Source organism: Podarcis bocagei, assembly GCF_964188305.1.
Source record: "Podarcis bocagei genome assembly, chromosome: 6".
Taxonomy (NCBI): domain Eukaryota; kingdom Metazoa; phylum Chordata; class Lepidosauria; order Squamata; family Lacertidae; genus Podarcis; species Podarcis bocagei.
Genome location: NC_138130.1, coordinates 49,222,614 through 49,248,369, shown reverse-complemented (window position 1 = coordinate 49,248,369; position 25,756 = coordinate 49,222,614). Strand labels below are relative to the sequence as shown.

The 25,756-nt window shown below is 45.4% G+C and overlaps 1 protein-coding gene and 1 long non-coding RNA gene across 14 annotated transcripts in view; one reads left to right on the top strand and one right to left on the bottom strand.

Moving 5' to 3' along the window:
• Positions 1 to 25,756, top strand: part of CASK (calcium/calmodulin dependent serine protein kinase) — a 135,503-nt gene that overhangs the window by 28,736 nt on the left and 81,011 nt on the right. For all 13 annotated transcript variants that reach the window (XM_081197163.1, XM_081197159.1, XM_081197167.1 and 10 more), the window contains 2 exons: positions 5,816 to 5,928; positions 25,176 to 25,281. In XM_081197163.1, coding sequence (XP_081053289.1) covers positions 5,816 to 5,928; positions 25,176 to 25,281 — 219 coding nt within the window. The remainder of the gene's footprint in view (positions 1 to 5,815; positions 5,929 to 25,175; positions 25,282 to 25,756) is intronic.
• LOC308588690 lies at positions 6,291 to 17,459 on the bottom strand. The gene is made up of 3 exons (XR_014008878.1): positions 16,566 to 17,459; positions 16,251 to 16,374; positions 6,291 to 6,392 (listed from the first exon to the last, which is right to left on the bottom strand). It is a non-coding gene; the product is annotated as an uncharacterized lncRNA (long non-coding RNA).

The following is a 25,756-nucleotide window of genomic DNA, read 5'->3' as shown; positions in this document are numbered from 1 at the left end:
TTGTAAAATGTGTGAACAGATGTCAATTCCAGCAGGACTTTCTGTAGTCTAAATAGGGCATTGCACAGTTCTTCCTACTGTGCCATGTAGAGAAGAGCTGAGTTCCTTGATCCAGCTGGTCATTTGAATCTAGCTTTTTAGTTGTTTAGTATTCACATTTCTACAGGCCAAATTTTATCCACTTTCATAGTATGCATCTGTAGTGCAGCATTATTTATTTAACTTTTATAGGCAAAAAGGTACAGCTGAGTGATAGCATAATAAAGAGCTGGAAACTGTTCATATTCTTAGACCACAGCAAACATTTGTAGGAGCCACAAAGGATTAAACTGTTTGATTGCTATAGTAATTGTTAGGCAAAGTGGGGGAATAACACTGAAGATTGAAAGACTTGAATGGTTGTGATGAAGAACAGCAAGCAGTAAAGAAGCTGGTAAAATGCGGTCTTGACTATGCTACCACTCAGTAGATTTGTAACTGGCTGACTGACCGAACCCAAAGGGTGCTCATCAATGGTTCCTCTTCATCCTGGAGAAGAGTGACTAGTGGGGTGCCACAGGGTTCTGTCTTGGGCCCGGTCTTATTCAACATCTTTATCAACGACTTGGATGAAGGACTCAAGGGCATCCTGATCAAATTTGCAGATGACACCAAACTGGGAGGGGTGGCTAACACCCCAGAGGACAGGATCACACTTCAAAACGGCCTTGACAGATTAGAGAACTGGGCCAAAACAAACAAGATGAACTTTAACAGGGAGAAATGTAAAGTATTGCACTTGGGCAAAAAAAATGAGAGGCACAAATACAAGATGGGTGACACCTGGCTTGAGAGCAGTACATGTGAAAAGGATCTAGGAGTCTTGGTTGACCACAAACTTGACATGAGCCAACAGTGTGACGCGGCAGCTAAAAAAGCCAATGCAATTCTGGGCTGCATCAATAGGAGTATAGCATCTAGATCAAGGGAAGTAATAGTGCCACTGTATTCTGCTCTGGTCAGACCTCACCTGGAGTACTGTGTCCAGTTCTGGACACCACAGTTCAAGAAGGACACTGACAAACTGGAACGTGTCCAGAGGAGGGCAACCAAAATGGTCAAAGGCCTGGAAACGATGCCTTATGAGGAACGGCTCAGGGAGCTGGGCATGTTTAGCCTGGAGAAGAGGAGGTTAAGGGGTGATATGATAGCCATGTTCAAATATATAAAAGGATGTCATATAGAGGAGGGAGAAAGGTTGTTTTCTGCTGCTCCAGAGAAGCGGACACGGAGCAATGGATCCAAACTACAAGAAAGAAGATTCCACCTAAACATTAGGAAGAACTTCCTGACAGTGAGAGCTGTTCAACAGTGGAATTTGCTGCCAAGGAGTGTGGTGGAGTCTCCTACTTTGGAGGTCTTTAAGCAGAGGCTTGACAACCATATGTCAGGAGTGCTCTGATGGTGTTTCCTGCTTGGCAGGGGGTTGGACTCGATGGCCCTTGTGGTCTATTCCAACTCTATGATTCTATGATTCTAAGCAGCATTATGTATGTCAGGGGTCAAACTTACCACACCTCGGGCCGGTGTTTCCAGCGCCGATCGCACAGAGAGCGGGAGAGTGTGTGCCCATACGCGTGCGCACACGCTATTTCCAGTTCACTTCCGGGTGGGAGGAGCACCGGAAATAGCTTGTGCACAGGCCTCTTCCAACGCAGATGTGCACCAAAATGACGTTTGTGCATGTGCAAATAACGTTTGTGCATGCGCAAAAGCTATTTCTGGTGCTCTGTGCAGTGCAGCGCTGGTAACAGCAAGTGGCAGGGGTCACCGTGGGCCGGATAAATGAGTCCCTCGGACCTTATCCAGCCTGCAGGCCTTAGTTTGGGGACCCCTGGTGTATGCTGTGAGAGAGGAAAGAGTTGAATATCTCTTCAACTGTGACCAAGTAGGATCTGTGGGTGGGATGATGTTTCTGAGCCTCATGAATACAAAATACACTAACGTTTGTATGTCCTGTGCTCGTGCTTATTCTGTTAGGTGGGTAATCTTTTGAGGTCTACAAAGTTTCCCATTGTGCACTGTTTTCTGCACTTGCTTAGAGGTCAAAAGATGATGTCTTGCTCTAATCTCGCTCTTGCTGCTCTCTGCAGGACACATTGTTAACTCCATGGTCCAGTGCCACATCAGGCCCAAGCCCCTTGTTAATCAGGACCTTCCAAAGGTGATACTTCTTCAACTTGTGATACCTTCCCCTCCTCAATTTGCTTGGCACTGTTGCTAGGTCAGAGGTGCTTAAGAAAGAGCACTCGTTCTTGTTTCTCTTGCACAGTCAGTAACACCTCCACCCTGGTGCTGTGCAAGAGAAAGAAGGGATGCCTTTAGAAGGTATTCTCTGTAGCACTCAACAGGTGTGCATGCTTAGAAGAAACACTGTGCTTACTCTTCCCAGATCATTTTGTGGAGAACAAAATGCTGTTCCTCCTTTCCCACCACCACCACAGAGCTCTGATGAGAGTGAGTGGAAACCCTGTCTTTTATTCTTCAGAGGTGGTTCTGTTAAGAGCAAAATACAGCATTTCCCCCAGCTGTGAACAGAGTCTTGTGTGCCTGTGTTCATGCTTCTGCCTGCATATGTGTGTGTACATGTATAAGTCTGAAACTGCCAGATGTGTGGATTTGTGTGTGTGTGTGTGTGTGTGTGTTGAGTGTGCATGTGCACTAGGGCTGGGCAAGATCTGGTTTTCAAGATCGTGATATATCACCAGCTAACAATTGCAGTATAGTGATATATCACAACGCCTGAAATAAGGAGGGGTGGCTAGGCTGTGGAGGGAGGGGAGGGAACAGGAGGAGCTACCGGGAGGAAGGAGGCAGCCTGCTTACTCGGTTGCAGGCAGGCAGGCAGGTGAGCACCTTCTTAGGCTCTCTCTGCTGAGGCCATCACTCTTATTAAAAGAACCTCACACAGTCCTTCCCAAGGCTTATCTGCAGTCCTTCCCAAGGCTTATCTTTTCTGTGTGTGATCATCGCCTAACATGGCAGCTGGGCTGGAGGGAAGGAGGAGCAACCAGGAGGAAGGGAGGAAGAAGGAGTCTGCTTGTTCCGGTGAAGGCAGGCAGACAGGTGAGCACCTTCTTGGGCTCCCTCTGCTGCCATGGATGAGCACCATGCTACATTTCTAGCTCAAAAAAATTGAAACTGTTATTGCGATCTGAACCTCAAGCGGGTTTCAATGTATTGAAATACCACCCAGCCCTAATGTTCACAGGTGTGTGGTCCTCAGAGTAGTCCTTCCTTATCATGGATGTCTGTCTGAAAAAGTATTTGAAGTTGTTCACAAGAGCAGTGTTTTGTTCTGGAAATGGTGTTATATACATTAACTACTTCTAAATGTCAGTGATATTGAAATGTAGCTATTTTAAAACTGTTCCATCTTTAATAAACCCTAAAGTGATCATTAAATTGCTTAATAAGCTTTATCTGACAATTGTTGTTTCCAGCTATATATAGCTCTAAAGCCAATCCTTTGGCAGTAGAATGTTTAACTAGCTTTGGGCTATAGAATGCTTAACAGGCTTTAAGGCTGCTTTTATTTTTGCAAGAGCTTTAAGACTACATACAGTGAATATGCATTTCTCTTCCAATGAAACCTTCATAAGAATTTTAGAAACCATAACAAAATTTTGCATATAGTCTAAGCGCCCATGTTGCCTAAAATCTAGAAACTAATGCTGTATATATATTAGTCCTGTAAAAACGGATTCTGTAAAAGAACTTTGAAGTTATGCAGGATCACTTTATGGACTACTGTCTTCCTTCACAGAAGTAAGACTTTTGTGAGAAGAAAGCATATATGCTACAAGTGTACCTTCACATGAGATGAGCACAGTTACCTGGTATGTACAAGACGGCAAGCCAAACTATGGCATTCTGAGACTGCACAAGCATGTGGGATCTCTGAGATGAGCTGACAGCCACTTTTTCTCTCCCTAGTCCCTTTTAGTGCTGTGCCATGCTTAGCATGTCATTCAAACTGGGACTCACAGTTCAGTTCTCTCCTCACTAACCGTAAGCTGCAGCCAAGGTTTGTTCTTGAGTGATGTCCCTAATGAAGTGGGGACAAAGTTCTTTGCTTCAACTATCCCAATTTTCATTGGTTGTAATACTTCCAGAGATCTTCTTTATTCAGATATATCTATACTGATTTTTTTATATGTTGTTATTATGACAGTGTCAGATGCTGTTGGTGGTTGTTTGTGAGTAACCACGCAGGACTCTGACCTGGCTTTTACTGGTTTTATTGTGCAAACTATTTACAGTGCAGATCTACCAAGTTCATGTCCGTCTCAGTCACTTGCTGAATCCGGGAGTGGCCCCTTCTGGCTTCTCCCTCAACATAAGAACTTCAGCACCCCAAACCCCCTCCTCCCCTCCTTGCGTTTCACCCCTCCGCGCAAGCTTGGTGACGGTAGCGTGCGTCCCTCCTGGCCAGCCTGGCGAGGTGAGGTGCTGGGGCTCTCAGCAGCATCCTCGAGCCCTTTCCTCGCTTGGCTGGCCCCTTCCCCCTCTTCTCCACTGGAGGTGTGGCTTTTCCCACCGCTGGAAGAGGAACTGCTCCTCAGGAGTTTCGGAGGCGGCTCCCCTGCCTCCCTCCCCTGTTCTGATGGCAGTCCCTGACAGACAGATTAACATTAGCGAGACTTAAACATTTGTTTCTTTTGGCATTACCCAAAAAAGCACAGAGCAGAATAAGAAAGTATGTTTTTATTATTTTACATGAAAAATCTGCATGGGGTTGAATTGTAAACCTATGATCAGCCAAGTGATGTGAGTCCTTTGGCTTAATATTTTAAGATTTTGTTTGTAACTAATACAATAACTCCTCTGAAGATTGATATAATAGAATAAATTTATATACACAAGTTTAGGTGATACTTCTGTGTTTCAAGTTTAAATACTTGCTGGGGAAAGGAAAATACAGATATATTGCAAAACAATAGTGTACTTGAAAAGTGAGACATTTAAGTGAATGAAAGTTGGTGTGCACATTCAGAATAACATTTTGTGTTTCAGTTCTAAAGCCCATTTGAAGCCCCAGATTTGTTTGGGGGGGGGCAGGAGAGATATAAAATGCAATGTAATATCTGACTCCTGTACCTGTTTTTAAAGGGAGGACAAGCAGCTTTCTGGACAGAGATATTGGAATGAAAGTTGGCTTTATTTATGTTATTTATGTGACTTACTTTTTATTTATTGGATTGGTATATTGCCCTTCATCCAACAATCACAGGGTGGTTCACAACATAAAAATACAAAAATAAAGAGCATAATACTTTATATGTGCTTCCAAGCAGTTATATGCCTGCTTCTGTATATGCCTACTCTTCACAGGCCTTTTGGGGATAGCTCTACAGGTAGAAGTGAAAAGTCTATTTGATTCTTACCTTATAAAAGGGATTTCTGATGCCTGAAGTGATGTCTCACATAGCAGTCATGTGTAACTGGTGCCCATGGCATTTCCTCAAAATGTGCCCACTTGTCCAAAAAGGTTGGCAACCCTTGCTGTAGAGTCATACCCGAAAGATTTTTAGTGTCTTCTATGCTGGTGCTAATTCCAGAAACATAAGCTTTGGCAAAACTGACTAAAACCAATGTAATAACCATAAGTAATATTTAGAATGATGGGTTTTTCCTGTATATGACTAAAAATCACTGTAAACCTCTCAAAATTTCATGTTAGTAGTAGTTAATCAGATCAAAAAGAAAAACAAAGCTATATGTGAACTATTTTGGAGCTTACATTCAATTAACTATGGGCTATCTTCTTTTCTAGGGGTCCATTCAGTGTTGTGCGGCGATGTATCAACAGAGAGACGGGGCAACAGTTTGCTGTGAAGATTGTCGATGTAGCAAAGTTCACCTCAAGTCCAGGATTAAGTACAGAAGGTGAAAATCAGTGGTTATCCTTCCTTTCCTTTCCTTTCCTTTCCTTTCCTTTCCTTTCCTTTCTTTTCGGTTGTACGGTATTCTGCACACACACACACACGTAGCTCAGTTTGTTAGCATGTGGTGCTATTAATGCCAGGGTTGCAGGTTTGATCCCTGCATGGGACAGCTGTATATTCCTTCATTGCAGAGGATTGGACTAGATGATTCTCAGGGTCCCTTCCAATTCTTCAATTCTATGATTCTATATCTCTAGTCTCGTTTTGCTATTTCTGTGATCCAGGGGCTCAATGTAAACTTCAACAGTGTGCAGCACCAATGACAAAGGCATATGCTAGAAATAATTAGAAAGGAGGCTGAAAATAAAACAGCTGACATTTAATGTCTATATATCTACAGTGTAGCCACATTTGGAATCCTGTGTATAGTTCTGGTCAACCCATCTCAGTCAGGATATTGTTGACCTGGAAAAGATAAAGAAAAGTACAGCTAGACTTATCTGGTAGTTGGAGCACCTTGTAAGGGAAAATTGAAGTGTTTCAAAAAAAAAAAGATGATGTGGGGCATTCTAACAGTTTATAAAATTATTCATTGTACATAGAAGGAGAATCCAGCATTCTTTCTAGTTTTCCCATAATATTAGAGCTTTGGGTCACCCAGTGGAATAATTAGCAATAGATTCTGGACAGATTAAATTACTACTACAAAAATCACATAGTTAATTTATGGAATTTGCTACCACAATATGTAGTGATGGCTGCTGGTTTACCTTTACAGTATTGTGGATACGTCTGTCTGTGGTGACTAGTCATGGTGGTTATGTGGAGCATGAGATGCACAATCTGCCATGAATGCCAATAGCTGGAGATCAGGAGTGAAGGAGTACTGTTGTCTTTATGCCCTGCTTGTAGGCTTTCTGGAAGCATCTGTTTGGACACTAAGTAAAACAAGACGCTTGACTGAATGAAACTTTGGTCTGATTCAGCAGGGTTCTTCTTGAGTTCTTAAAAAAATGTTTGCATATTTTACACAGTTATACACGTGGATTTATAATCTACATATACTTTTATCTGCTGATGCCATGTATATTGGAGTTTTATTCTTCTGGAGTCTATAAAGCAGAAGCAATATTCAGGATAAAAAAAATCTTTAACATATTATATATTTCATATTGCTTGTATAGATCTATGGTATCAGTTTTTATTACGAGACAGTAGCTTGCAAATATGTAAATATATTTGTTAAAATCCTGCCATGTTAAACAGGCAAAGAGGAGGGACTCCAGCTCTGTTCCAGTGGTGCAAAAACCTCCAGACCATAGGCTTAATTAGACCCACCAAGCCTCCTCATTGGCCTGCCTTCCTCATACCTGGTGTCTGGAGAGGGGGACAGGGTCTTTCTGGGATGTGTTTCCCCCGCTCCTGTTGTTGCTCCACTTCCTGTCTAGGGTTTGCTTGCTGTGGATGTGGAGATCTGTCTACCAACCCCAGCAAACAGTAGGAAAAGCATATGTGGCATCTCGAGGCAGTCACTTCCTTTGGCATGTGCATGACAGAGGAAAGTAAAGAAAGTGTGCTAAGCCTCATTGCTTAGTGTCTATGCTAGAGGCAACACCATATGTTGTCTGACAGACTACCACAGAGCTTGCCAGGACATAAGACCCCTGCTTGGTTTGCAGCCTCACAGGGAACATCTAGTAGTGTGCTGGTCGTGGTCAGTGTTGAAGAAGATGAGGGTGAGTCTTCCTCATGGTTTGCATGAGATGGGCAGTTCCTTGGCCCCAATGATTGTACCTGTTGGAGAGGAGTCTGCTGAGAAAGAGAGTGGAAGGAAGAATGAGTGGTGCCACCTTAGTGTTCAACTATTGCTCATGCTTTAGTCACCACCCCACCCCATGGGGAGAGGGGTAGATTTCATTGACTGTGAATCCCTTCCCCTCTGGGAGTTTCAGGACTCTGTATATGTGGTTCCAGTAGTAGATAGGTAGCCGTGTTGGTCTGCCATAGTCAAAATAAAAAAAATAATTCCTTCCAGTAGCACCTTAAAGACCAACTAAGTTAGTTCTTGGTATGAGCTTTCGTGTGCATGCACACTTCTTCTTCTTTTTGTATATGTGGTGACAGCTTGTTTTGCTCCATGTGTCTGCGATCCTACAGGGCAACCTTCTCATGAGTTGGGCCAGCAATGCTGATGGTTGGAGCAGAATACCTGGCTTTTGTCAACAGAGTGCTTAACTCCACATGGGGCTGTGTGCTTCCACTGTGTAGAAGACACTGGTTCTCACTGTTGTGCTGGGGGTGGGGGGAGAGTATGCTGTAGAAATACAGTTCAGACAAGATCTAGGCTATGCATATGTCAGAGGGGTTGGAGAGCAGACATGGAAGACTGTCACAGTTTGCAACAAATGTTTGCCCTTCCCCTTTCTTGTCAAGGTGGACTGCTCTGTTCTGACACCCACCAGTTCGTTGCAGTGAAGTGGTGGCTCTTGTTGGGTATTTGGGTCTAGAGTCCCGAGGCAAGGTACTGGTTAGAGATCTAGTAAGAAAAGTTTTAGCAAATTGCTTACATTTCTATATGTGTTTTGGAGTAAGTACTCCCTTTTCTTACAAGTAGTTCCTGTCACCCTTGTGAGCTCTATGACATGGATCCAGAGGGATGTAGCCCTATGTCACATGCCCTACTGTCATCTTTCCGTGTCGTGTTCACATATACTGGTGGTGAGCTGTGAAAAGGTACTCAGGTACACCATTCCTGTGCACATTCATGGCAACATGAGTTGCCACTGTGGAAGTAGCTATTTGTAAGTTTCTCCCTCAATTGATTTTAATTGGAGAGAAATCGTTTGTACAAGGTCTGGGCCAGTGTAAAGTTGTGCCATTGAGTGCATGGCTTCATGCCTTATCTGTTCCAAAAGGGTAGCCAACATGATGCCCTCCAAATATTTTGGACTTCAGCTCTCATGATCTCCAGTCAGCATGGCCAATGGTAGAGAATGATGGGCATTGTAATTTCAAACATCTGGAGGACACCATGCTGGCGTAGTGGTTAAGAGCGGTCGTCTCGTAATCTGGGGAACCGGGTTCGCTTCCCCGCTCCTCCACATGCAGCTGCTGGGTGACCTTGGGCCAGTCACACTTCTTTGAAGTCTCTCAGCCTCACTTACCTCACAGAGTGTTTGTTGTGGGGGAGGAAGGGAAAGGAGAATGTTAGCCGCTTTGAGACTCCTTAAAGGGAGTGAAAGGCGGGATATCAAATCCAAACTCCTCCTCCTCCTTTCATTTTGGCTAACATTATTAGCTGTCTTCAAATATTTGATGAGCTGTTGTGCAGAAGATGGAGTGCACTTGTTTTCCATTGCTCAAGGGTGCAGGACCAGAATCAAATTGCAGGCAAATAACTTTCAGCAAAACAATAGGAAAACTTCCTTAACAGTACAAGTTGCTCATCTATTGAGCAGATTGCCTCCGGAAGTGGTGGGCTCTCAATTGCTTAAGGTATTTAAGCATAGGCTAGATTGCCACCTATCAGGGATGTTGTAGTTGCAACCTGCATTGTAGTTCCTTCACTAAGCAGGATTTCAGACTCGATTACATCCAACACCCTTTCCAACTCAGTGATTCCTAGCACATGTGTTCAGAGCAGGCAGAGCTATAGAGCTCCTTGCTCTGCCTTTTAATTATGTTGCTTTCCATCCACACCCATTTCCTGCCTTATTTGAATTACTTATGAGGATGCATCTCTCAAGGTCAAATATCACATTTTGGCACCTTTTTCTGAGACAGCTTCCCAGTCTTCTGATTTTATGATCAGATGACAGGAATCACAAATCAGAAAAACATAAAAACTGCCCATGTAAATGTATCTTTTTGCACCAGCTGCATCTGTTTCTTGTTGGGAGGATAGGAGGAATCAGTGATTAATTTTGTTCAGTGATAAGAGGAGAGGTGGTCATCTTCTTGAATTAGTCTAGCTTTAAGTCAAGGTTGGAGAGCACTTGTTTTGAACTAGGGCATCGCTAATTTTGACAGACGGAAGACTTCACTTCAAAACTACATGTGCCCACATATATAGCTTTATTTTTTTTATTTGTCTGCTCCAACACATACAGCTATGTTCATGCACAGCCATTGTTCTTTAAACACATACCAGGCATTCATATACATGTTCATTCACATGCCCCCCCTTTCTATTAAGGAAGCAACAGTGGACTGTAAAAAAGATGCTTCTGCTTCTCCACTAGAAAGGCAGAAGCAATAGTGGAAGCAAAGAAGATGAGAGAAGCTCCTAAACTGGACAATGGTTTATGAAATACTACTAGCAACAAGCGTTCTTAATTTATGTATTACATTTATATCCCACAGAAGTCAAGGCAGCACACAGCATTCCCCCTCTCTCCATTTTATCATCACAATAACTTTGTGAGATAGGTCAGGCTGAGAGTTAGTGACTAGCTCAAGGTCACTCAGTGGAAATTGGAACCCTGGTCTCTCAAGTCTTAGTCCAGCTCTCTGACTACATCACACTGGCTCGGAATGAAGAAAGTTTTTAGAGACAAATATAAATAGAGCTTATTGTTTTTAATCAACGGCACTACATTTGATTTTATGCACATTATAAGAATACAGATGAACAAATATTAAATAATGTCCTTTAGCAAGAGGAATCTTAGAGCCTGGCCATAGTAATGTTTTCTCAGAAGTTCTACTGATTCTACTAGAACTTACTTCAAAGTAAATGTGCACAGAATCCATCTCATTCAGATTCCCAATGCTGTTGCTATTAATGATTGTGGTATAAATCATATCCCCCCTATCGCATTTTGAAAAATAAAAAGGCCTAGTAGGTTTTTGCTTTTAAAATACAATTACCTAAGAAATTGATGCTTCATGGGGGAAAATGAGTATTATTTCATTGATCCTTCTTAATGGTGAAGCAGTCACTTTCCATATATGCATAACACATAAACGAGAGGAGGGAAATTATCAAAACGTCAATGTAATGCAGGTATCTTGTAATGGAACAAAAATTGTATTAAATGCCTTGTAATGAATTCTGACAACTAGCAAATCTAGTATATGCAAAATTCTATTGAAGCAAATATTAGTATTCATGGTATTTGGTTCTGTGTCATCAGTCTTGGTAGTGTTGTAATTTATCACTTCAAATACAGTCCATTGACACTTTCTCAGTGTTCCAGGAAGTAGCAGAATCTACTGGGTATTATATGTATTTGTGATGGCAGAATCAGTTAGAGTATTAGTATTGTTTGTGTCATATAAAAGTATACTGATACTATTTGGGGTTTAAAAAAATAAGCTTTCAGATACTGTAGTATAAAAATGATTCACATATACAAATATCTCAGTGCATCCACAACCACCTTTTCAGCATCTTTGCTAGCCTAGGCAGCTGAGTAGATGGTGGGGACTGTCAGAATACTGGTATTGAGCATCTGTGACCACTTGTGACAAATCCCCTCAAATGTCTTACCCATAAGTTTTAGAGGAGAAAATCACTTTGAAAGCAGGTTTCAGTTACTGCGACAATTTCAACCATCACACCAATACTCTTTTCTCCCCACATCTCTTGCCATTATTGCAACACTGATAAGTACCTACTGTGCGTGCCATGCTGCTAAATCCAAAGAATGCCTAGCAACAAACTGGTCTTTATAATGTTATCAACATGGCCATTTAAAGAACCATGTGCCTTTTACCAATGACATTTGGAAGGTGGTAAAACAGTCCAGAAAGAATTGTAATAGAAAGAATTGCAACAGAATTGATTGCTAATCAATATGTAGAGACAGAGGGAGAAGGAGACGGGGAAAGATACATGTTCAGTTGGCCCCTTGACAAAGTGCAGTGATTGCCATATGTGAACAAAAGGGGTGGGGAAGTGGTTAGGAATGAATTAATGTGGATGTGCGCAGGGGGAACTATGACTATTGCCTGGACACAAAGCTGAGTGGAAGTTATGGAAGTTTTGAACTTGAGGAAGCATGGTTCATTTATTCAGGGACATTTCAGTGTACTACAGTAGTACCTCTGGTTGTGAACAGGATCTGTTCCGGACGCCCGTTCTCAACATGAAAAGAGTGCAACCCACAGCGGCGCATCTGTGCACGCGCGGGTTGTGATTCACCGCTTCTGCGCATGTGCGTGATGTCATTTTGCGCTTCTGCGCATGCACGAGCGACGAAACCCGGAAGTAACCCTTTCCGGTACTTCCGGGTTGCCGCAGGACGTAACCTGAAAGAACGTAACATGAAGCAGACGTAACATGAGGGATGACTGTATAGTATAGTACAGTATCAAAATAATTATTTTGGGATATACTGTACAACCAGAAACAGTATCCATGTCTCTCTTCAAGAGCTTTGGCTATTCTTCTACATTTCTCCATGCCATATTGTGGTGAACAGGGATTTTTAACTCTGACAAATATGAAAGATCAGAAAAGAGAATGGCTTCTTAATGTTGATGAGAGTTTGTCTGTTTCAAATTAGACCTGATATAAATGAGATTACCTAGCAAAAGCAAGCCCACACTTCTCATTAAGTTTGTATACATACTTAAGGCACATATGTAAGAGGCTCGTTTATAAATATATTTTGGGAATGATTCATTTTCTCATGTAGATGCATTGTTTTATACTTTCTGGATGTCCCATGATCATAATATAAAGTAGTTGTGTTTTATGTTATAAATCAAGTACTGATAGGAGTTGTTTCTTTTTGTTTTCCAATGTATTTCCTACTAATAAAAGGATCAGTGTGGTGTGAGCAAATTTTTATTCTGACTGGCCCAGAAAAAAAGTTTAAGAACCACAGGTGTTAAATATTGATTTCAAATTCAGGAAATGCTCAACTATATTATTTTACAATTACAATAAGATTGTAGTACTAATTTTTATAGAGGGTGGTAACAATAAGAAATATCTGCTGGTCAAGTGATAAAAGCAACCATAGTGGCAGTAAAATAAGATAAAATCCTGAGCATGTTGGCAATAAGGTTTTTATGAATACATTACACTGTAGCAATGGTGACAGTAACTCATTGCAGGTGTGAACGATAAACCCAAATATAAATTAACTTCAAGACCTTGTCTAGGAATAGGCACTAGAGATGATATTCAGGGAATGGCTAAATATGTACATGAAAGGAGGTAAGAAATTTGCACTTAATTAAATGTCTGCATAGGATAATGGTTTATTTGGATGATTTCTCAAATCTAAGCTTTGTGGGTGTGTTTTTGAAAAAATCTGGACCAATTTTATACAACAAACTTCTTTTCTGCCACACATCTAGGATGTTGAAGGAAACAGAAAAGCTTGCAGACATAGTCATATCTTACAGTTTTAGACTACAGTAGTTATAAACAGTACAGGGCTTGATCCATGCACATGGAGGGATTATCATAGGACATGTTTCTTTACCCAAGTGTATGGGTGATTTGTATGTGCATTATTAGCAATGGAAGACCTGTGTACACCTCCTAGAGGTAGAGAGGGAGGCTGGATAGGAATGTGGGAAACAAAGACAGACTTCCTGTGTGTGCATCATCAATGTGAGAAAACATGGCTCCAATTAAGTCCCATGGAGATCCCTCCATGTTCAGGTGCTGTCCTTTTGGTGAACTAGATTATGCCCACTCTGAAGAATTAAGCATAATGATGCTTATCGCCTAAAAATGGTTCATAAAGTAGAAACATTATCATTAATTGGTGCAGTTGAATTAGAAGTATTAAGTGAATTAGAAGTTTAGCTTAATTTAAGAGCTCTCTGAAAAGTTGCTGTAAAATGCTGAATGATTCTGTGTCAAATACAACCTCTTGATTTAATCTGAATTATGATCTCTGTACAGTATAGATAATGGTTTAACTGCAAGTGTCACTCCTGCAAAGTGAAATAGTCAGTTAGCTGAGTGAAAATTGTGAGTATGCCCAGTAGAGCTTTTTTCACTCTTTGGTTTTTTGTTTTTTGTTGTTGTTGTTTTTTAATGAAGCCCAAGCCACATGCCATGCTTTTGGTTTTGAAAGTGTCCTCCTTTGGTGAATGAAGGAAGAGAAAAACAGGAGCAGCTGTTTAAGGAATGGATCTAAAGTTCCCTTTGGGTACATGGAATTTCAGTCTTCCTATCTTTTAGCTTTAATCCATGAATGCAGTATCTTCATGCACAAGCAATTCTTTTAAAGTGCATCCCCAGTTTACTACTTAAATTCTCCAGAGTTTTAAAAACTTTTTAAAGCCCAATTCAATGGTCTCTGGGAGGATGCTTGAATTAGAATCTGAACTTAAAACTGCTTTACCATATTGTGCCCAAGAGCATTAGTGTTTTGTAGAAATTAACAACTACTACCTCCCTTGGTCAGATTGCTCTGCGCTAAAGAAATTGCGCCTGGTATTTTCCTATATGTTTGTAGTTGTAGGGTTGTCTTTAGAGTCAGCTGTGATGAGGAACTCAAGCAGGTAGGGGGGAGACTGATTATCATACACTTGATGCACATGATCTTCCCCTCTCCTTTTAAAAATATGTCCATTCAGTCAGATGAATTGGATTGCTACGTTATGAAAAGTAATATTTTATTTCCAAATCTGGACATTTATTCTCTCCCCTCCCCCTTCCCTCAGATAAGTGAATATCTGTGAAACTTCAATAGTGAAATTTTAAATGTCCTTGGGTGCAATCCAATTAAGCAGATTTTAAGTTTGATTCTATTTCAGTCAGAATTAAACATGCTGTACTTTTGTCTGAATAGTACCTCTTATTTTTATTGTTCTCTTGTGGTTGTGTTCCTTTACAAAATAGTTATTTTCCGCTGTATTTTGAAGTAACCTATGTCTTGGAGTTGAAATTTCTAGCTATTTTATTGTCCATCTTTGCTTCTGAAAGGCTTTGATTAGCTCTGAGTAAAAATGTGCTGCTCAGTAATTTGGCCTTTTGTTATTAGTAGGGTGTGGTGAGTCAGAAGTTATATTTGTAGAATTCTCTATGCAAAAGGGTGTCTAATTATGTAAAGACCTATGCTCCTGTTCTCCCCCCCCCCCCCCATGCATTACTGGTTAAATTCTAGTAATTGCCTAAAAAGAAACTACAGTATCTTTTAAGGCCAACAAACCATACATATTCATTGTCCTCAAGCACAGTTCTGTGTGTTTGCATGCTATGGCATGTCAGCCTTTAAATGCTTAAAATTTCCTATCTATCCTGTGCAAATCATGTCAGCTGATTCTGATAGCGTCTCAATCCTATAAAATAATCTTCAGCTTATCAGAAAATAGTGTGGTATTCAAAATAGCATGACATTTTTCCTCTTCCTTCATGCTCACCCCAGATATGCTCTGGGGGGTTTGGGGAATTCCTAGAACAGATTTAGGGGGCACAGAGGGAGGAGAGGGGGAGATGATTCTGTCAGTGGAAGGATTTCTCTTTGCACAGCAGAACAATATTCTTAGCCCTATATTGAATACAGTGGTACCTTGGGTTAAGAACTTAATTCGTTCTGGAGGCCCATTCTTAACCTGAAACTGTTCTTAACCTGAAGCACCACTTTAGCTAATGGGGCCTCCCGCTGCTGCTGCTGCTGCTCCTCCGCCGCTGCTCGATTTCTGTTCTCATCCTGAAGCAAAGTTCTTAACCCGAGGTACTATTTCTGGGTTAGCGGAGTCTGTAACCTGAAGCGTCTGTAACCCGAGGTACCACTGTACAGCACATACTAACTAGACCACATTAAGGAAACTTTTTGGCTCCATGGCCTAGATCTGGACCACCCAGATCTAGAAGGCTATGCTCTGCCTCCCTGCCCTCCCCTCCTCACAGGACCACTGGTGCCACGGCAGAACATATGAGCATTATGGGAAGGCTGGGAGGAAGGAGCAGAAGGAGAACCAACCGCTGCCACTGCTGTTAACTTCACCCGTACACCCCCCCACCCCACAAGCATGCTATGGGGCAGTGCAGCCTGCAGCCCACCCTCTTCCCTCACCCACCACTCTGTGGCCCTCCAGAAGCTGCTGACCTCAACCCCCCATCATCCACAATAAGCACAGACAATAGGCAGGGATAGCAGGCCAACAACATTTGGAGGATCATAGATTCCCCATCCTGGTCATAAACTTGTATGCAGTTACTTAAGTCCTATTTATTCCAATGGGTCTTACTCTAGAATAAGCTGAGATTGCTTACTGCCCGTCAGTTGATGTGCTATAGAATGGAAGCTTGCTTTCTGCTGTTAGGCATGATGTTAGGTACCAGATGTACATTTAAGATTTCAGGGGGGCGGGGAACAGCACACTCTGGCTCCTGCTGTTGGGACTTACTCTGATCTGTGGTGTGCCAAGAGGGTTTTCTGGGCCCAATATGTTGGAATGGGCCCTCCCCAAATGAAGATGGTAGATAGCTGGGGTCTCACCAGCAGTGCAGTTTGCAATGTGTCCAGCTGCCCTGTAGCAAAGAAAGAAAAGAAAAATATATTGGGGGGGGGCAGGAATGGATACCTGTGCCACCTTAACAATGACCTGCTGCTAAATGTCCCTGTGATAAATAGAAGAGAATTAATTGTCTGTCATTAAATACTTCAGTATATGTAGCTTTGTGCTTTATTCAAGGCAAGAGGAATGTCCTTTTTTACTTACCGTAGTGTTCTTTATGCATGCTGAGAGATCAGCTGTGTGAAAACATTTCCCATTGTGTCTGCTTGTTAACTGAAACTAGTTATTTTCCTCTCAGAATATACAGAACAGTGATTAAAAAATCCTTGATACTGCTTTTCCAGAAGATGGAGATCAGTTCATTCTGTGGTTCTTAATGTAGGACATGCAATAAAATAAAAAATGTTGTCTCTATCATGCTCCTTTAGAACAGAGATAAGTTAATTTCAGAAATGTTTGGCTCTTGGAAACATTTTTTCCTACAATTAGCTATTGTTAGGATTTCAGGTTGATGGGATTTAAAAAATCTGATTCTTCTTAGAATTATCTCCTGTGAAATAATGTTTACTACCAAGGCACAGTTACATGGAATGTACTTCTGTTATATAGAAAATGATTTGAAATCAAGCTTGCAAAATGTAATTCATACAGTATGAAAGGCTTTTTTTGTTTTGTTTTTTGTTTTTGTTTATTTTAATCTTCCTTGATTTAACTTAGAATTGCTAATGAAGTCTGATTCCTGTGCTTGGTGTCAGGTCTGGTTTGCTGAAATCATAGTCAAGGTGTAATTCAAAGGACAAGTAGCAGGTTTTAACCTAGAAAATCACCTTTAGGCCAACATAGGGACAATTGCAAGCTGTTGGGTGGCTAAGCAGATATGGAGACTTGTCAGGCAGTAGCTCAGTCTTTCCTGTACCATTGCTGTGCCAGTCAAACTTCACAAACTATTATATGATTTTTGTGCTACAAGAAAATATTGTTGTGTTGTGTGGACACATGTCTTTGTCTAGCACAAGCTTTTCGGAGGAAGCAAGCGGATTGACTGCAGCTTTGGAAGGCTTGGTTAAAAAACAGGGACCTTGGAGGGGTAATTCTTCATTTGGCTATAGTAGTCATCTGTGTACCCATGTCCTGTTGCCCTCAGCAACTGGGGATGTCTAGTATGGCACTGCCTTTATTGTGACATCATCCAACATCGATCTCCTGGAGCTGAAACTGAGAGCCCACACATCTATGTTGCAAAACCTATGTTGCATCTTGGCAATTGAAGAATTGTAATGCAATACTCATGGTCTGTGCTCACTGTCCCCCTTTTTGTGACTCAGACACTTAGACTTATGGTCCAGGTTGCAGGATCATATATATTCAATATAGGTTGCCTTCACCATCATGCGAGGGAAACTAGTAGGTCTGAGGTCTGTCAGGGCTGCCACTCAGTCCCAGCTCACATAGGACCACGTTAGCCAGCGTTCAGGTTAAAAGAGTCTTTATTGGATTACAGCTTCCATTTCCAAACTGCAATATGCAGCCCTACTTCTTCTAGGTCAGACCGGCGAAGACCCGTCTGAGTCTCCGCCTCTAGCACACCAGCTTAATACCCTAGCCTTGCTCCACCTCCTGCGCCTTTCCCTCCGTCTCTGGGTCCTTCTGCCCCCCGGGGTCTCCTTTTTCCTACTCTCTTCTGACGCGGACCCCCCTGACCCTTCCGCCTCCTTGCGGCGGGCTTTGGGACCTGGTTCACTCTCTGGGCTGCTTACTGCGCCAGCTTCCGCTACATTTGAACTTGGCGCGCGCGCCCAACTCTCAACCTTCCTCTTGATCGTTTCGTCGCTCCCCGAGGTGGGCGTGACTACTCCTGACTCATGCCCTCCCTCCTTCTGAAAGCCTCCGGAACCCGATATCTGGTCCCCTTTCTCCCCGCTGTTCCCGTCTGGGTACGTGGGTCCCGATCTCCAACTGCTGCTCTCTGATTCCTCTCTGGACCCTTCTTCCTGGGGTGTCCCCCTGCTTTCCCCCCTTGCTCTGACTGCTGGCGCTCCCTTCTGGGAATCCTCGGACTCACTGGATAAGCTCGGCGATCTCGGTTCGTCATCCCCACTCATCTTTCCTTCGTATTCCTCCCCCTCACTCTCTGTCTCCTCCCTTCTCTGCGTCTCTGCTTCTGAACCCCTGACATCCATCCCCCCCTCGAAGCCCCCCCTTCCCCCCTCCCCACTTTCAAGGGTGGTTGCAGGGTGCTCCATCATCACAGGAGTGAATGCCGGATACAGTGCGCTCCTCGTTGCTGGCCGCCAACTGAAGACCTCCGAGTCTTCCTCCTCGCGTTCGTCAACGGTGAGCTGCTCCGCCTCCATTTCAGTGCCGCCGTGCTCGAAACCGAGATCCTCCCCGCACACGTCCATGTCAGTCTCTGCGTCGGTCGCTTGACCTGGCATCTCCAGCCACCTCCGGCGCCACTGCTCCTCTGGCCGATCGTCCCACCAATACGAGGTGTCGGACGCCGAACCCTCCGGTGACCCCTCTGGGGAATGTGTGTGCTGTGCGGGCTCCCCGTCCGAGTCGAAGCCATGGAACGTGCTGGAGGAAAGTGTGGGCGTGAACAACCAGTCGTCGAAGAAGCCTGCTGGCATGGGTCTGTGTGGGAAAAGGGCATGAAACTCGTCCTTGAGCAGGGGTTCCTCCAAAGCGTAGTCTGGCACCCAGCTATTAGCACTAGCCCGGGTGCCCTCCCTGGCTAGGAGGTATTCCACTCCGTCTTCCCCCCATCTGGAGTCCAAAATCTCCGTGACTTCGTTGATGGGGTCCTGCTGTGGCAATCTTCCCGCCTCCGACCGCTCCTGAGACGGACTCGGTGCTGTTCCTGGTTCCTGGAACCTGTGAGGTGTCCTGTAGGGAGTGAGCACCGACCTGTGGAACACCGGATGCATCCTGGAACCCTCCGGGAGCACCAGCCTGAAAGCTACTGGGTTGATCTGCGCTTCGACTTGGTATGGACCGAGTTGCTTGTGCCCCAACTTCTTTTTGGCTAACGATCTGGTCGGCACTGCGTGGGCTGCCAACCAGACCCAGTCTCCCACTCGGATCTCTTCGCCAACCCGCCTGTGCTTGTCCGCTTGCACCTTGTATGCGTGCTTCGCTAGCTCCAGCTGCCGTCGGAGTTGATCGTGGACCTCCTGCAACTCAGACGCGAAAGCGTCCGCCGTCTGCGGTTCCCCTTCCCCCACTCTGTCCAGTCCCGGGAAGGTTCTGGGATTCCTCCCATTGTTGGCGAAGAACGGTGTCACCCCTGTGGACACGTGCTTCGTGTTGTTGTAGGCGAACTCGGCGAGCGGCAGGTAATCCACCCACGTCGCAGGCTGTTGATTGGCATAGCATCTCAGGTACTGCTGCATGATGGCATTGACCCTCTCCGCTTGCCCGTTGGTCTGCGGGTGTCTCGCTGATGTCAGGTTGATTTTGACGTTCAGGAAGCCCATCAGCTTCTGCCAGAAATTCGAGATGAACTGGCGACCGCGGTCGGACAGTATAGACCGCGGCAGCCCGTGCACTTTGAACACGTGATCTATGAACAGTTTGGCTGTTTGTTCTGCCGTGGCCACCTTCGCACACGGTATGAAGTGTGCCATCTTGGTGAACAAGTCCACCACCACTAGTACAGCCGTCTTGCCTCTCGAGCTGGGTAGATCCGTGACAAAGTCCAGGGCCACCCTCTCCCACGGTTCAAACGGCGTTTGCAGCGGTTCGAGCAGTCCCGCCGGTGGTTTGTGCACCGGCTTGGCCCTCTGGCAGGTGTCGCACCTCGCGACGTAGTCCGCGACTTCCCCTCCCAGTCTGGGCCACCAAAAGTCCCTTGCGACTAATTCCACCGTTTTTTCCGTGCCAAAGTGCCCGGCCGTGGGTGCGTCGTGCAACTGCTGTAGTACCTTGGCGCGAAGTTCATCTCCAGGCACGTAGATGGCCCCTTTACGTAAGAGCAAGCCGTCCCGTATCTGGAACTCGTCGCTCTTCGCCGTGCCCTTGTGCACCTCGGCCATCTTCGCCTGCGCGAATGAGTCGTCCTGCAACGCCCGCCGCACCGCCTCCAGGTCTACTGTGGCTGAAGCGCACGCCCACGCTGTTGGCGCGAAGATGTGCATGGCTGCCGCTGGCGTCGCCTCTTCGAGGTATTGCGGTTTTCGGGACAGTGCATCCGCCATGATGTTGGTGTCGCCTGGGACGTACTCTATTCGGAAATCGAAGTCAGCAAAGAACTCCGCCCAACGTATCTGCCTCTGGTTCAGGAACTTCGCCGTGCGCCAGTGCTCCAGATTCTTGTGGTCCGTGCAGACCTGCACCGTGTGCTTGGCGCCGATCAGGAAGTGCCTCCATGCTTTGAATGCTGCATGAATGGCAAGCAACTCCCTGTCCCAGATGGTGTAGTTCTGCTCCGACTTGCTGAGCTTTCTGGAGTAGAACGCTCCCGGTCTCCAGACCCCCTGTGGGTCCCTCTGCAGCAGGACAGCTCCCACTGCTCTATCGGACGCGTCTGTCTCTACCCGCATCGGTCTGCTGGGGTCGATATGCAGCAGTTGCTCTTCCGACGCGAAGAGACGCTTGAGTGCCTGAAAGGACTGCTCTGCCTGCTCCGTCCAGATGAATTTCTTTTTCTTGGAGCTTAGCGTGTCCGTAATAGCCGCCGTCTGCATCGCGAACCCTTTGATAAACTTGCGATAGAAGTTGGCGAAGCCGACAAACCGCTGGACCTCCTTCCGGTTGCGCGGGCTCTTCCAATCCAACACCGCTCGCACCTTGGCGCTGTCCATGGCTAGCCCCTTGTCCGACAACTTGTAACCCAAGAAATCCACCTCCGTCGTGTCGAACTGGCACTTCTCCAGTTTGGCGTACAGTCTATGCTACTGCAACCTCTCCAGCACCTCCCGAACGTCTTGGTCATGCACTTGCTGCGACTCGGAGAATATCAGGATGTCATCCAGAAAGCAGACGCACTTCTTGTAGAGGAGTCCCGCCAACACATGATGCATGAAAGCTTGAAAACAGTGAGAACCGTTTTGCAATCCAAACGGCATCACTCTGTACTCGTAGGTGCCCAGAGGCGTGAACATGGCTGTCTTCCACTCATCGCCCTCCCTCATGCGGATGAGATTGTACGCCCCTCGCAGGTCCAACTTGGTAAACACGCGTCCCTTGCGCACTGTCGCCAGTAGGTCGTCAATCCTGGGCATGGGGAAATCAGAGGGCTTGGTCATCTTGTTCAAGAGGCGAAAATCCACCACCAGCCTCTTTTGGGGCGTGTCCTTCTTCTTCACAAAGAAAACAGGACTGCCCCCTACTGCCCTGGACTCCCGGATGAAACCGCGCTCCAAATTGTGATCTATGAACTGTTTGAGTTCCTGTAGTTCATCCTCAGACATGGAATACAGCCTCCCCTTCGGTAGCGTCGCCCCTGGTAGGAGGTCAATCTTGCAGTCATATTGCCTGTGCGGTGGTAACTTGTCTGCCTCCTTCTCGCAGAAGACCTCCAGAAAGTCTGCGTATTTGTGGGGGACTGCTTGCAACGTTCCCAACTGCAGTTGTGATTCCTCCTCCTCTCCCTCCTGTCCGGGCAGGATGCAGTGTTCTGCGCAGTAAGAGGAGCCGAAGATCAGCTGTCGCTGGTACCAAGCCAGTGTCGGACTGTGCCTGTCCAGCCAACTCATGCCCAACACAATGGGTGTGTCCGACAGTCGTGTGACGTTAAAACTGATGACTTCCCTGTGGTTGCCAAGGCGCATCACCATTGGCGGCGTTTGCTTCACCACCTGCCCCCCCAGCAACTCTCTGCCATCCACTGTGACGACTTGCAGGGGCAGAGTGGCCGGCAATAGCTGTATAGCGTGCTGCTCCACAAAATCCTGTGCTATAAAGTCTGCGTTGCTTCCAGAATCCACAGAAAGCGGGACTTCGATAGTGACGCCATCGGGCAGCTGGAGAGATGCTGTGAGTTGCACTACTGGTTTGGGTGGGAGGGGGTCTGTGGGTTGCAAGATCGCTGGGGACTGCTTCAGTGATGCGTCTGGCTGGGCCCCAGTGCCTCTGTCTCCAGCCAGACATCGTCGTTTCCCTGCTGGTGTTCGCTGTGTTGCGTGGCCGCTTTCACCGTTGCGGAGGCTGCAGTGTGCTTGGAGCTCCTCTGGGGACACTCTTTCGCCAAGTGTTGAGAGCTGTCGCATATATAACACTTCCTGGTCCCTCTAGGAGGTTTAGTCTTGACTGCCGCCGGTGCAGGGGCTCTGGTAGCTGACTGAGCCCTGGCTCCTCCCACCTCCATAGGTTCCACTCCCCCTCCTGGCGGAGGTGTAGATTGCGCACGCGTAGCGTCCCTGGGAACGAAAGAGAAACTTCTCGCTGCTTCGCGCCCTCCACGTCCTTCGTCTCTGCACCACGGACGTTCTTCCAGCCTCACCCCCACAGTCAGCGCCCTTTGGACCACCTCCTGCGTGCTCCGGGGCCTCTCCCCCCTCGCAATTTCGTCTTTAACAGCACTGCTTAATCCCTCCCAGAAGAGGTCTCTGACTGGGGGCGAATCCCGGTCCCATTCCAAGGCACTGACCAGCGCAAAAAAGCGGGCGTGATACTGGCGTACGCTCGCCCTCCCTTGTTTCAGTCCATGAATCTCCCGTCGGGCAAGATCCACGTCAATGGTAGATAAAAAGCACGCATCCATCGCTTTGATAAAGGCATCTGCATTCTGAAGCGCCGGATCTTTATCCCTCCACAAATTGCGTAGCCACGCTTTAGCATCCCCATGCAAATGGGATAGTATAAACCCCACTTTCTCTTCCTCATCCCTAAAGTCTTTCGCCAGCAGTTGCAGTGCGCACATTACGTCTGCTCGAAAATTGGGGTACTGTTGTAAATTCCCATCGAAGTGAGCCACAAGCCCTCCTGCTCTCCGTGCCAACCCAACCCCCTCCGGTCTGGGTCCTGGCTGCCCATGCTTAACCAATGCTTCAAACCTGGCGTGGAGATCTCTGTAGGCGGCTGCCGCATCCTCCTCCCTTTTCTTGGATGCCTGTACCTCCGCGTTCAATTGGGTCACTGCCTGTTGCAGCGCTGAAATTTTCTCTGCTTCCGTCATCTCTGCCAACCGTTGTGAGCTCGCTCCCAAACACCAATTTCCTCCTCTCGCTGCTTCTGCCTCCGCTGCGAGGTATCAGGTGTCCGAAGCTTAAAAGAGACGGGTCTTACTGTCAGGGCTGCCACTCAGTCCCAGCTCACATAGGACCACGTTAGCCAGCGTTCAGGTTAAAAGAGTCTTTATTGGATTACAGCTTCCATTTCCAAACTGCAATATGCAGCCCTACTTCTTCTAGGTCAGACCGGCGAAGACCCGTCTGAGTCTCCGCCTCTAGCACACCAGCTTAATACCCTAGCCTTGCTCCACCTCCTGCGCCTTTCCCTCCGTCTCTGGGTCCTTCTGCCCCCCGGGGTCTCCTTTTTCCTACTCTCTTCTGACGCGGACCCCCCTGACCCTTCCGCCTCCTTGCAGCGGGCTTTGGGACCTGGTTCACTCTCTGGGCTGCTTACTGCGCCAGCTTCCGCTACATTTGAACTTGGCGCGCGCGCCCAACTCTCAACCTTCCTCTTGATCGTTTCGTCGCTCCCCGAGGTGGGCGTGACTACTCCTGACTCATGCCCTCCCTCCTTCTGAAAGCCTCCGGAACCCGATATCTGGTCCCCTTTCTCCCCGCTGTTCCCGTCTGGGTACGTGGGTCCCGATCTCCAACTGCTGCTCTCTGATTCCTCTCTGGACCCTTCTTCCTGGGGTGTCCCCCTGCTTTCCCCCCTTGCTCTGACTGCTGGCGCTCCCTTCTGGGAATCCTCGGACTCACTGGATAAGCTCGGCAATCTCGGTTCGTCATCCCCACTCATCTTTCCTTCGTATTCCTCCCCCTCACTCTCTGTCTCCTCCCTTCTCTGCGTCTCTGCTTCTGAACCCCTGACAGTTGCCTTCACCATCATGCGAGGGAAACTAGTAGGTCTGAGAATTGTAGGGAGCACTGGATCCCATATTATGATAGTCAGAAAGATAGTGCACATGAATGGCTAGTTGGGTACACATGAAAATGCATACAGGAACTGACAGTTTACTTAACCTCAACATGTGTTTGATGAACTTATCACTTAACGGGAAGTGTCTGATGCATATATTTTCAAAATGCCAGTTCTGCAGGAACATTGGAGGCAGAGGTTGTTGGAAGTGACTGCTAGATAAGTTTAGCAGTTGGAGCAGGGTGACAGTGAATACTAGGTTTGTGATTGTGTCTATCCATTTGTAATTTGAAAAGAACTACACTCTGCAACCTACTGGACGGTGTCCTATTCATATGCCTGTTGCTTTCTAAGGACGTGCACTCTGCCAGGCCTGGAACTGATTGGTTGGGATCCTCATGATGAGATTCAGGTGTTTACATAACCTTTACAGATCTTGTCACACATATGTTAAATGCCCTTCCATTGCATTTTATAACTGCACATGAGTTTGAAAGCACTCGGCTTTCTTTCATTTATATTTTCAGGGTTGTTCTTTTACTGTGTGTCTAATCAATCATCTTGATTTTATACCATTATATATAAAATATGTATATCTATAAAATGTTGCATTAATACTTCAGCTATAAAGAGAGAGTTCAACATGCCAAACCTATTTAAACTCTTGAAAATGATTCAGAAATTAATCCAGTACCTTGGTGTTAAGCATTCAAATGGCTGTGCATCATCTGTGTGTGTTCTGTTATCAGTACAAATTATACAGCAATGACTGTCTCTCAACAGATCTGAAAAGAGAAGCCAGTATCTGTCACATGTTGAAGCACCCTCATATTGTTGAACTTTTGGAGACCTACAGTTCCGATGGAATGCTATATATGGTTTTCGAATTGTAAGTTTTACATTTGTATATTCCATACACACTCTTCATATGTTTTGCTCATATGGTCAAGCATGCACTTAAAGCTAACCAAAATAGGCTAACACATTAGAAAGGTAGTTAACCTTTCGTAATTTTTAAATTGGATTCAGATAGTTGCAAACAGTTCCTTCCAAGCTACTTGTCCTATATATAATAAAAAGTATCATGAAGAAAATGGAACTTCATTAATATACTGAACTATAATTGTAAAACACACATTCTAACAAAGCAAAACCTTAATGTTTACGACATAAGAAAGGTCCAGCCAAATTTGAGCAAGTCTGGTGGATGTTAACTCAAGAAAACTAAGCAAATGATAAACTCTTTTCTAAATTAGTAGGACATAAACATGCTTGTCTTAGTTGGATTTTTCTGAAGGGATGGGATCGCAAATGTTTGTTTGTTTGCTTGCTTGCTTTTTAAAATTTGTATACCTCCCTATACC